The following is a 13,165-nucleotide window of genomic DNA, read 5'->3' on the forward strand; positions in this document are numbered from 1 at the left end:
AGTTCCATATATACCATATATACTTGAGTATAAGCCTAGTTTTTCAGCACATTTTTTGTGCTGAAAAAGCTGCCCTCGGCTTATACTCGAGTGAGGCACGCGGTGGGGGTGGCGAGAAAGAAGCCCTTTCTCTCCGCTCGTGCCGCCACCCGCTCTCCCCAGTCAACCACTCCTTAAGTGTACAAGAACGGCGGTTCTTTACTCTCCCCAGGCAGTTTGTTCCATTCCTGAACTGCTTGCATAAATGCAAACTTGGCAAAGGAAGAAGAGGAAGGAGCAGCCCAAAGGGCTGCTTTCGGGCTGCTCGTTCCTCCTCCTCCTCCTCCTCCACAGCGGCAAAGGTGAACCGGCTTATACTCGAGTCAATAAGCTTTCCCGGGTTTTTGTAGGAAAATTAGGTGCCTCGGTTTATATTCGGGTCGGCTTATACTCGGGTATATACGGTATTTCCTTTCCCTAGAATGCTTATATTTGTAGCAGCTCGTTAAGAATTAAGAATAATGTGGAATCTACGATGGTAATACAGAGATTTTCTTTGGTATACTGGCTTCATAGCAATACATTTTTCATCACAATGATCATAGGAATTGTTTCTGGGTAAAGATAGTTTTGTCCGTATTATGTCACATTAGCTTTCCCATATGAATGTGTTTCTGGGGACAGAAAGGGTAGGTACAGTGGTACCCCGCTAGACGAATGCTTCGCTAGACGAAAAACTCGCTAGACGAAAGCATTCGTCTAGCGGGAGGCTGCCCCGCTAGACGAAAAAGTCTATGGGGCTGCCTCGCAAGACGAAAAAATTTCGTCTTTTTTTTTTTCTTTTTCGTTTTGCGGAGCGCGGCTCCCATTGCCGCTCCGCAAGACGAAAACCCCGCTAGACGAAAATTTTCGCGGGACGAATTATTTTCGTCTAGCGGGGCACCACTGTACATGGTTTTGTGTGACTTAAAACAAATGCATGTAGTAAGCTTGTGTGGCATACTTTGTGCCACTATTGTCCTGATTACATAGGGAATACAAGCACCATTTATAATTTGGATGGCCCAACGAAGCAACATCTAATTTTTCCTGATGTCTTCATTAAGAAAATTGACCCTTCATTGGAGAAATGAAGCCATAACAAGCAATCTGAAAGTAATAGGAATTAGATGGGACCATACCAAAGGCACAATGGTTCCCATAAGAAAAAAGTTCTGTACATACTGTTCCTGTGCAACAAAATCAGTTAAGATCACACAGCTACCTGTCCTACCAGTTTTGCTACAGTAGTTTGCATTGACTTGGGAGAAAGGGAGAAGGCTTCCTTAAGCCAACTGCAGCACTGACAATGCCCCTTAACAGTGCAATGTTTGTGACATATCCAATGAATACATCACACTTTTATTTTGGTGCACGTGAACATTAGTTTTACAAAAACCAGTCACAGTTATCGCTTTGTAAATTAAAAAAAAGTCAGCAGTTTTTAGATTTTATAACCCACTCAGCATTTGGGTTTAGCTGGTGCAAATCCTTCATGTAGGTATCATCATCCAGGCAGCGTTCACCTGTTAGGAAAACACATATATTATGTAGAACTGCAGATTATTTTGAAAATGATTAAGACTGTATGCAAATAAGAATAAGTCCTATTGAGCTTAGCGGAAGTTGTTTCTGAGTCAACATGCATCGGATTATGGAAACAGAAGAAATGAGGACCAAGGGATGAAACAAAACCACAGCTTTATTAACTCTGATTGAGTTAATAGCTGAAGCAAACCATAATACCTAATCACACAGTGATCTCAGCAGATCAGATGCTGAATTCTAAGTGAGTTCCATGCTGGTTCAGAGACGGAAGCAGTGAAAACTACTGAGCGGTCAACTGCCACGCTTTGTGGTACACTGAGGGAATCCATACTAAGTTCACCCTCCAAGCAAGTTACTTCTAGATGGGCAAGTCCAGCATGCCTCCAGCTTCCTGACCCCAATTGTCTTGAAAGGATGGTCACCTCAAGGAGCACACCAATCTTTACTGCTCTCTCTTTTACATGTACTATCCCAACGACAATCTAATTAATTAGGCCCTGTGCAATACATCTCCCCTGCTGAGAATCCTACTCAGCTCTGAAGTTGGCCAGTTAATACCCTACTGTGGCTAAAGGGAGAGTGGGTGGGTGCTGAGCTGCCTACAAACCTATTGCCTGTTTTTTGAGGCAGTGCTGATTAATACAGCCCTCGATCCTCATTGGCTGCCCCTGCATGAGGACACACATTGCCAATAAATCCTCACCCCGCTACACCTACTCCTGTACATTCAAACCTGCACATCAGGGGAAAGCTTCTAGCCTAATTCTTGACATATGTCACTTCCAAAACAATAGGTATGGGGGCACTTCCATGCAAGCAATTATTCATACACATGTATGAGGTCATTCCGGCTGCAACATGTGCTTTAAGCAAAGTTTGAAACCAGCACCAAGTATACAGTGTAAAGAGCCTTACCAATGTTCCCTCCAACTTCATATAAAAACACTTCTTCTTTCTTAAGAGACTGCATGGTCCCACTACAAAGAAATGCAACAAAATGATTGAGCAGAGTACCAAATAACTTGCAACCAAAAGCTACTAGATGTGCTTAGGAAAATGCTCTACAGCTCAAGAGATTTGCCAGTGCGCTAAAATTATCTTGCTATCTTTCTCCATCTGTTAAGTTACTGAAATAAACATCTCATATTGGGATGATTAGAAAAGGGAGCTACACACTACAATAAATTGCATGGAAACAAAATTACTTGAAGAAACTCATATACTCAAAGGTCCACAAAGGTGATTTGTGGAATCCTATAGTCCCCAAGATGCCCTCACAGAGACCCACAGCACCGTGCCCTAAATATACACTGGTCCCTTGAGCTTAATTATGTCAGGGTGTGTTTGTTTTTTCTAGAAGAAGAAGAAGAAGAAGAAGAAGAAGAAGAAGAAGAAGAAGAAGAAGAAGTAGTGGAGGAGGAGGAGGAGGAGTTTGGGAGAAAAGGAGAGACAGAAATACTTGTACCTTTTTTGGCTGAGGAACCTGGTCACTACATCACAAGCTTTTAGTTCTTCTGTCAGCTGGATTGCCATGGAAACTTTGGAAAGATGAGGCGCTTGCACCCGTATTACTCCCTGAGGAACATCAGCCTGTAAAGCAATAATGGAATTGGAATGGAGCAGCTTGCAGCTGTCTTTGAGGAGCTTCTCAAAACATAGTGCAGAATAAATAGTTGGGACAATTCACATACTGAATACTCAAGTTAGGATATTGTATGGACAGCAAGATGGCGGAGTGGGTGGGAATTACCAGTTATACAATATTGCAAAATGCTTACAGACGCCTATATTTTATAACAGTGATGGAACATATTGCTACATATGCTAAAAGAAATAATATTTTACATTGTTACCACCACATTTGCACAGTCACAGCACATTATGAAGGACGTTTTTGTGATATTACATTTGCACATTAATCAGATCCTGTTGCGCACCGGAAACCAGCAAAATATTATTCTTAATTGTACCATAGGTTATTATAAGAACATTTCTGAACCAATTAGATATTTTATTTTCTAACCAAATGCGAATTCTCTTTTCAGTTATACTACAGACCTAAAGAAAAGCTTTTATGCAATTCTTAATTGCAAAATGTGAAGAAATGAGTTTAATTTCAAATTCTGAATGAACTATCTCATATCAAATTATAAAATGAAATTGCTTTTAAAATGTTAGGGTTCTCTCCTCCTTTAAAATCCAACACACCCTCCATAAAATTTTATTAAAACCTATCTTATTAGTTGTAATCCTTGGATAACCTCTGGAAGACTTTTGCTACTATAGCCTGGCTTCTCATATACTAGATTTAATAATGTGAAAGAAAGCATTAAGAGTGCCAGCAGAGCAGGTGGTACCCACTTCTCAGCTTGAAAATAAGAAAATACAAACTCTTTTTTATTACAAAACAGAGGGACAGATAATAAGGTACAGGTGAGTTGGGAAGCTATATGTAGAGGGTTACAAAGTCTTCCTATTAATGTGTAGGGCAAGAAACCAATAGCTTTCAACTCCTTCCAGAAACTGTAATAAAATCATAATCATAATCATAATTTATGTTGCCTTCCTTTAGTGCCTGCAGGCCTGATATGGGTCACAATTTGGCCTACAAGGTTATTTTCCCCAAACTACAGCCACTTGCCCAACAACTGATGTTATATGTTGGTGCCAATTGTTGGTGGTTGCAAAGTGCTGTGCTTATCCAACAGCGAGATCCACAGAGTTCCCTTCATTGGAACCTCCCCAGTGTAGCTGAGGGGGACTTGCTGTCAGTGCCTATCAGCTGACTGGTGCTGGCAGCTACTGAGTCCCACTGGGATCACCTACACTGCAGAGCTACTGATCAGGAAGCTGAGGACGTACAGTCCTTTGGACACCCCCCCCCCAAATCAGATGATTCCCTTTCAAATCACCGCCTTTACCGACAACGGTTTGATTTCAAACCACATGGGCAAGGAAAACAGGTCCATTGACACCACTATGATTGGGCCCAGGGGACTGACAGGTTGGTTGACACAGGGTGGAAGAGATAAGGATCCACCCCTACCTTACTGTATCACTCTATATTCCTAATGGTCAAGCTGACTTTTGCCATTTCTAGATAGGTCTAGAGCAGTGTTGGCCAAATGTGGGTCTCCGGCTGTTTGGGGACTACAATTCCCATCATCCCTGACCACTGGTCCTGTTAGCTAGGGATGATGGGAGTTGTAGCCCAAAAACAGCTGGAGAACCAAGTTTGGCCAACTCGAGAAATAATTTGTTCAGTATCAAGATGGCCTGAAATGACTGAGGCCAGCTATATCCAGTAGATGTTTACACAACACACTGAAGGCATGCTGTGTAATGAGCCCTACTCGCCTTCCTGCTGCATCAACAGGCCTGAGTCACCTTGCAGGGCTCACACTCATTAAAAGACAATGGGAAAAGGGAATCGGGAAAGGTGCTAGATCTTCTTACTCTGCTGAGGTTCCCTCTTGTCCACACAGCTGCATACAAAGCGTATGGCATGTTGCACTATCCAAAGCCCATATACAATACAACTTTTTATTTTCCAAGAGAATTCAGTTTTAAATCTTAGTTTTGAAATTGCTGCAGTTAAGAGAGCTGATCAAAAAGTGAGGATTCTGCAGGCTGTGCCCTAGATACATATGAAGCAGTGAGCTATAGGCCACAGTGGGGATAAGGGTAGAGGAACTCTTTTCTGCTTTATTGTTGTATGCTTTGTCGCCCAAACCCCCTCCCCCAGCCAGGTCAGAAACTGGAATGGTGGAGCACAAGGAGTTAAACTGGGAAAGGATTTACCTCCTGCTCTTGTTTTATGTATTAAAGTTAAATAAACAACACCCCAAAATTAGTAACAAAAATGCCTACCATCACCACATCCATTTTGGCCCCCAATATGCCAATAGATTATAATGAATAATCATTATTATAACGTGATGAGCCAGTGCAATTTTGCATTCTTCCACAAGATGTCTCTAATTCACTAAATTGTGAATATGACTTTAGTTAATGATGGGTTACACACATCCAAAGAGAATCTGCATTCAGAATACAGATCATGTATGTATTCTGATATTTGATCTTAACACAGGCTGGATATAATTAATCAGAGACAATGTTATGTTTAACCAGTCGAGAACAACAGACCAGCAAGTATTTACCCCAAAACGCTAGTGACTGGGAACTGATTTGTACCATTAAAATAATAATAATAGTAATAATATTCCATATCTAAAAAGGGGGACGGATTTGGTTTCTTCTTCTGCTGTTCTTATGGATACTTCTATGACTGGTTTTAGGGACTGTGTTTTAAAATCACTTTATTGTTTATTGGCATTTATTATATGGTACGCTAATCTGGATGCCAAACTGACAGAAGAAATAAACTTCAATCATTTCAGAGGTGCTCTTCTACTTTCCTCTGCTGAAACAAGTATGCGGGATACACCCTTGCTCAGGGCCATGAATCTTTACCTTTCACTCTAAAAGTGAAGCAAGAAAGCTAGGTACGACTGAACTGTGACAGTTTCACAACAGTAAGCAAGCGCTTTGGAACGTTCAAGTGTTGCAAACATAGGCCTTCTGAACTGGAACATCTAGCCATTTCGATTATCTTAGTTAATAACTAAATACATGTTATAAACCCTTCTTTGCTAATAGGCAAGGGACCCAGGTGGCGCTGTGGGTTAAACCACAGAGCCTAGGGCTTGCTGATCAGAAGGTCGGCGGTTCAAATTCCTGCGATGGGGTGAGCTCCTGTTGCTCGGTCCCAGCTCCTGCCCACCTAGCAATTCGAAAGCACGTCAAAGTGCAAGTAGATAAATAGGTACCGCTCCAGCGGGAAGGTAAACAGCGTTTCTGTGTGCTGCTCTGGTTCGCCAGAAGCGGCTTAATCATGCTGGCCACATGACCCAGAAGCTGTCCACCAGCTCCCTCGGCCAGTAAAGCTAGATGAGCGCCGCAACCCCAGAGTCACACATGACTAGACCTAATGGTCAGGGGTCCCTTTACCTTTACCTTTAAGGCATTGTTTTAATAAGATAATATTTTTCAGATAATTACATTTATTCATCAAGAACAGGCAAATTGTAAATATGGCAGCGCTGCTATTTTATCACTACCACTAGCTCTGGTAGTTCCAATTAGAGAATAGGCTTTACCAAAGGTGTCATGGGCTTTGAAGACACTAGACCTCAGGACACAAGGGAGAAATGTGCTAAGAGGAAGGCACGCTTGGCAAATCCACGCCGTGATCAACTCCAGCCCGGAAACCTATGTCTCCACTGTGGAAGGACGTGTGGATCCAGAATTGGCCTCCACAGTCACTTACAGACTCATTGTTAAAACCGTGTTTATGGAAGACAATCTTACTCGGCTACGAGCGATCGCCAAAGAAGAAGACCTACTCTAATTTACTGAAAGTTACTTGCTTACCTCATTGACACTTTTTACATCATTGACATTTTTATCTTGCTTCTCGTGTTTTTCACGGTCATAAGCCATTTTCTTCAGCAATTTTTTCACAGCTTTGTCCTTTTTCTCCTTTTTCTGACTTTCAGTATTTTGCTTTCTTACTTGGTTCACAAGGAATGTAGGAATCTAAGCAGACATAAAACCTGTTATTAACACCATTGATACAGTCAGCTCCCATAAACAAATGTTTATATCCTTCTAATGACAAGACATATCAAATATAGAATATCAAACACCAATATTTATGTCAAACAACAACAGAATTATATTGATAAAAATGAGACTCAAATGATAGATGCAAAGACACGGTATGAAATATAATTGCACAGAACCTCTTCATAGTAAAAACCATCTGCATACTCAAGGCAGCCTACAACCACTTAAACATGATTAATAATATAACAATTACATTTCTAGAAGAGAAAAGCTATTTTCCTTCAGTGAAGCTTTTTTAAAAATTTGTTGTGTGTTTTTATCTGGTTTATTGTATTTTTATATTTTTAGCTGGTATACAGTTCCAAAACCAAATCTAGTGAAGGACAACATATAAATATTTAAATATAATAAATAAGTTATTGTTTGTTCTGAAATACAAAATAACATTTACAAAGTAGGGGCTATTTACTCTTGTCATGAGTAAAATATGCAAACTATTTTCTAAAACACACAAGGATTCATTCTGTAAATATTCCTATGGGGAATTATGTACTCCATCCATATTTTCAACTACATAAATCAGGCATGTTTTATAGCTTACGCTGACCTTTTTTTTCATGAACCAGCTCAATATTATTATTTATTATTAAACTTGTACATCTATGTAGCTCTTATATCCAGCTGCTCAGAATGAATCGAGTCATCTGCACTGTATGTGTGTTTGTGTGTATGTTCAGTAAAATTTGTAAAATCGTGGCCCTTCTGTTTGAGACGATTCTCTAATGCAGAGCTTTACAAACTGTTTGTTGCGACACGTTAGTGTGTCGGCCACAGTGTGTAGGTATGTCGCACGAATGCTCCCCACGCTCCTCCAGGGGCTGGAAAGGGGTTAGTTTAACCTCCAGTTTGCTAGTAAAACTGAATTACTATGTTGTGAAATGATGCATGTCTAAAAATTGTGTCACCAACATGAAAAATTTGGAAAGCTCTTCTCTAATGACAATAAGCACTTTTAAACAACTTACAGTCCATAAAAGGTTTTGGTTTCTAATCATAAAACGCATGACATTTGCTGTCCCAGCCGCCATAACAAACTCGCTTTGCTCTGTGTTCTTTGAGCCCAAACCATGAAACATGAAGATGTTTGGAGCCATAACCATGGCAACATTCTTTAGGGTCATTTTATTTTTATCTCGGTGATCAATTAGCCTTTGAAGAAATTCAAGCAGTGCCTGAAAATGAGAACAGCATTGGCAAAGTAGGCATGTGCAAACAAACAAGAAACATGTTCAAATAGTGTGCTTTTAAAAAAGTTTGTTCTAGTACATGCACAGTGTTAAATCAACTAGTAACTTCAGTGGTTAAACTAAACAAGTGATTTCTCCAAAAATCAAAGTCAACTTCCTCTTACTTTCAGTAAAAAGAAAGGTAGGCATCTGAAATCTTTATTCTGGATCAGAGATAGCCAACATGGTGTCCTCCAATGTTGTTTAACTACAACTTCCCATGAGCCCAAGCCAGCATGGCCAATGGTCAGGGTGATAGGAGTTGGATTCCACCAACATCTGTAGGAAACCACACTGGCTATCCTTCTTCTAACAAATATATGGTTGACTAGGTCAAGCATATATTTTGTTTAGCTATACCCTGGTTCTTTGCAAGACCAGCAGTCACCCTCACTCCTTAAAGATAAATTTGTGTTGGTGGTTGTGAGATTAATTATGGGGTTGGGAAGGGACCTTGTAGGTCATCTAGTCTAGCCGCAAATCCAGAGGTAGAGTATCCATCAATGGCTGTCCATACCCTACCTGAAAACCTCCAGTCCATCATCCCTCTAGTTAATTAGTTTTATTGCTAAATTGCTCTTATGGTCAAGTGATTTCTCCTAATGTTGAACTGATAGCTATCCTCTAAGCCCATTAGATCTGAGGCAGCAGAGAACAAGTAGGAGGTTTTCTGATATTTGAGGAGTGCTACCATATCAGTCCTCTTATTCAGGGTAAACATACCCCATTGCCTTAACCTCTCCTCAAAGGAAAGGTTTCCATACCCCCAACCATCCTTTCTGAAACCATTCTAATTTGTCCACATCCTCCTTTGAAGTGTGGTGCCAAGAATTAGGCCCTGCACTTGCACCTTTCCAGCAATCAAGATTCCAGGCCTATCGCTGTGGTAGAAACATGGCTCTGGAACCCCAACTGGGGCAGAAGAGAAGTAGGGAGTACCCCTAGTTGCTGTGGATAGAAGAGTAATTTTTTAATGGTGAAGTCTTAAGTCTAACCTTAAGAGTATCTCTATTTCCGTCTGGGAGAAGGAGGACCAAAAGATTCAGTGCTTGCAGCTGATGCTTCTTCGTTGGAAGTTCTGTCAGTGAAACATGCAAATATCAATTTGTGAATATGTTTTTGAATCATTTTGCATTTTCCTAAAAAATATTAATGTTTATGGATTTCTCTTGGTTATCTTCACAGGTAAAAAGCAGCCAAGACATTTCGGCACCTGAGGCAAACCACAAAATGGCACCCTACTGCCCGTCAGGTAAGAAGGAAGGGTTGAACATCAACATCAGAAACAAAGAAGGTACCGGTATAAACATCTACATTGGGATTGACAGCCCTGTGGATCTCACAGCATGAGGCAGTCACCTCACCTTGCATCTTGTTTTCTGATTCTGCTTCATGACTCAACTGCCACAAGATCCATTATTACCCATTTTGGGATTCATGATTTCCCAGGTAATGCCTTACTTTTGCTACTTTGTTTCATAATGCAATGCTTATTAGTACAATATTTAGTAGACCAAAGAAAAATCCTTCACAGATGAAACATCCACTTATGCCCACGACTATGAAAGGAATTTATGACAGTCAGTAAACAGAATGGCTTAGTGTCACATGCTAAAAAGCTCACTGAAGCACAATGCTCTTTGTTGACCATGCATCTGGTTTTACAGCATTGCAAGTAATTTGTGGTGCTAAATGTAGGATGGGAGCCCCACATCTCTGTAGGCTTTCTAAGACAGCAATTACAACCAACAACAATGTTATTAGGAGTATTCAGCAAGCTTGAAAATCTCTACGTAGACATTTTCTTTAAAATGTTTACTGATAACCTAGCCATCATGGCAGACAGGGGTGCCAACTGGAATAAAATATTGGGGGGAGGTAAGCCCCGCCCTACATAATTAAGATTTTTTTCCACTATGAAAGACATAAATAACATTTTATGAATTCATCTACTGGTTGCTGAACAGTATGATGCACTTGTGTATAGAAAACCATTCTGTGTATTTGTTTTCAGATGCAAGCAAGCTAATGAACTATTTGCAGAAAACTTCATGGACTTGCTTGCCAATGAAGAATAGCCATGCCCAGAAAAGATTAATGGTCCAAGTGGTTGTTTGACCGTTCTACATCAAAGACTATGAGGGAGAACATTTTCTAGAACTGTATGTATGTGCAACATGAGATTCTACAACACAGGTTATTAACCTGTAGCCTGCAAGGCCACACAGGTTTTTTCTCCCTATGGCTCTCCAGAACTCCACAAAGTTTATTATTTCTAGAAATGTTTTTTTAGGGGGGTTAATTACTGAGTCCTCCCATAGGTTCCCTACAAGGACGTAAGAGGGCTGACCCTGGACCTGGGGGGGAAAGGCCTTTCAGCCCTGCTCTGCATAATGACTCCACTAATTCTGAACCAGAAGGAGTTATGCTTACTTTGCACATCCTGGAAGGCCTTGAGATACTCCACAGTGAGCAGCGGTTGAGGCAGTTCTCGAATAAAGAGTTTCAGAAGACTTGCTGCATCATGCTGTTTTACATTTTCCCAGTGGAAAGTCCCTTCATAAAACTTTGCTTCAAGCTCATGGCAAAGATTCTAGAAGACAAGAGGCCGAAAAGTCTTTATGCACTTCACACATATATTTAATGCTTTTTAAAAAGAAAGGGGATATGAAATAATCTTATTTATCCAAAACATCAATGGTAAAACTAGGCACACATTTTAACATAAAAAACTGAGCTAGGTCTTTGGGTGTGTGTCAATTATATGTCAGGGCGTAGTGCTAAAAATGACGTTTTGTATTTCCTGTGTTTATATAACACTACGTATGCAGTCAAAACAGATACTCCATTTGACAATGGATCTCCTTTGTGCTCTCTGGCCCATTAACAGTATTCAATAGCAAAAGAGGATGTGCAAAGGTGCATTCAGTGCCATGTATCAAAACACTCTCTATTTATACAACATCTCTAGAAATATGATCAAGTGTTGCAGATGGTATTTTTGAATTCATTAATGGCTCTTCAGATGATTAACACATGATGGATACATCCTGGTGCCAATCTTCCTAAGCTAACAAGACACCTATGTACAGTATCTGCAATTCAACATTCAGAGCAGGTTAAATAAATAGCCCCCGTGGTCTCCGCACATTTCTCTCCAAAAGCAGCTTGCATGCACGCTTCTTTGGACATCTAAACAGAGGTTTGCAATCACTCTGCATGTTTACACAACAGGGATTTGTATTGTATTTACCCTCCCCACTCCATTATTGCCTATTTCATCTCAATGGAAGAAGATTCCTATGCAAGCGTAATCCATAATTAGCAGGCCCAGAGTAAGCACATGATCCTAAATATGAAAACCATCTGCTCTAGATTTAAAATTTGACATGCACAGTGGTAAAAATCAGGTATGAAGTGTAAGGGGGGAAAGAGGATGAGTTTTTCTTAAAAAATAAATAAAAATAGTCCATACAAAAATGCTCTCCGAGGGACTGAGAGCAAAGGCTTGTTTACCCAGGTGGCTAACCACAATCCAGGATAACATCAGAGTAATGAAGGGTCAACATGTAGGAAGAATAGAGTTAATTGTCCTTCACCCTGTCCTTAATTCAATAAAATAATACCAACGCATACAAAAAGCCTACATTTGTCAACAAACCAGAACTGACAGTGTATTAAAATAAGTTTTGGAAAGGAGGTTTCTATCACACGCACTCATGCTCGGTCACTCAGCTTTGGCAAAACCACAGTCAGTTGTCCAAGGATTAATACAAAACTGTTTTTAAGATAACGATTGTTATAATTATTAAATGTCGTTAGGATCTCATGATCTTGCCACTGAACACAAGTTACCAAATTATTATTATTATTATTATTAGTAGTAGTAGTAGTAGTAATTAATCTAACACTTGCTTTCCAGAATTGAAATATTAGTTTACCTTTACCCTTGCTGCTACACCTGGTATTCGAAGAAGCCCTTCTGTATCGAGCTTTCCTTCTTCTATATGGGAAATGAGCTGCAAATTAAAATGGAAAGTATCTCAAACTCAAGTTGGCGGCAACTAAAATGCTCGTTGAAAAATAGAAAAATTGTTCTACTGAAAAACAGAACACTTGCTGTGGCTTAACAGTTACAAGCTTTTCTGTGCACTGATGTAACTATAGGTGCCTTATATGCTTGCGTTCTGCTGAAACCTAACTGGTATAGAAGAAACTGACTGGCCAGCCTACAGTACTCACTTTTTGAAATATTAGTGGTATCCGGATGCCTGGCACCCTCTTCTGATCTTGTTCTAGCAAAACTGACAGTGGGACACCAAAAAGACCAGATTCTGTATAAAACAACGAAAGACAAACAATTTGCTTATGATGACATGAAAAATGTTTTCATAGACTCTTCTCCACTATGTTCAGATCAACACAGTTTATCATTAATAAATCCAGACAATCCTATGTACACTTAGCAAGGAGTAAATGCCACCGAACAGAGTGGGGTTGAATCGTATGCATATTCACCCAGAAGTAAGTCCCACTGCATTCAATGGGAATTTACTTCCTGTAAACATGCACAGGGTTGCAGCATCAGCCAGCTCCGCATATTTGAATAATGCATGCTAGCTAAAAGCTAAAAGTTGCAGACGAACCCTACAAAGCTGACCCACTTCAGAATTCAATGCAAA

General features: G+C 40.2%; 1 protein-coding gene across 4 annotated transcripts in view; it reads right to left on the reverse strand.

Moving 5' to 3' along the window:
- Positions 1-1,334: 1,334 nt before the first annotated feature.
- Positions 1,335-13,165, reverse strand: part of ARHGAP18 (Rho GTPase activating protein 18) — a 59,539-nt gene continuing 47,708 nt past the window's right edge. For 3 of the 4 annotated variants that reach the window (XM_033143773.1, XM_033143772.1, XM_033143771.1), the window contains exons 7-15: positions 12,726-12,817; positions 12,425-12,502; positions 10,917-11,076; positions 9,479-9,561; positions 8,223-8,429; positions 7,003-7,167; positions 3,032-3,156; positions 2,482-2,543; positions 1,335-1,544 (exon numbers count right to left, since the gene is read on the reverse strand). In XM_033143773.1, the coding sequence (XP_032999664.1) occupies positions 1,453-1,544; positions 2,482-2,543; positions 3,032-3,156; positions 7,003-7,167; positions 8,223-8,429; positions 9,479-9,561; positions 10,917-11,076; positions 12,425-12,502; positions 12,726-12,817 (1,064 nt within the window). In that variant the 3' untranslated portion in view covers positions 1,335-1,452. The remainder of the gene's footprint in view (positions 1,545-2,481; positions 2,544-3,031; positions 3,157-7,002; positions 7,168-8,222; positions 8,430-9,478; positions 9,562-10,916; positions 11,077-12,424; positions 12,503-12,725; positions 12,818-13,165) is intronic. The other variant, XM_033143774.1, reaches the window with a different exon arrangement.

Source organism: Lacerta agilis, chromosome 3, assembly GCF_009819535.1.
Source record: "Lacerta agilis isolate rLacAgi1 chromosome 3, rLacAgi1.pri, whole genome shotgun sequence".
NCBI lineage: Eukaryota > Metazoa > Chordata > Lepidosauria > Squamata > Lacertidae > Lacerta > Lacerta agilis.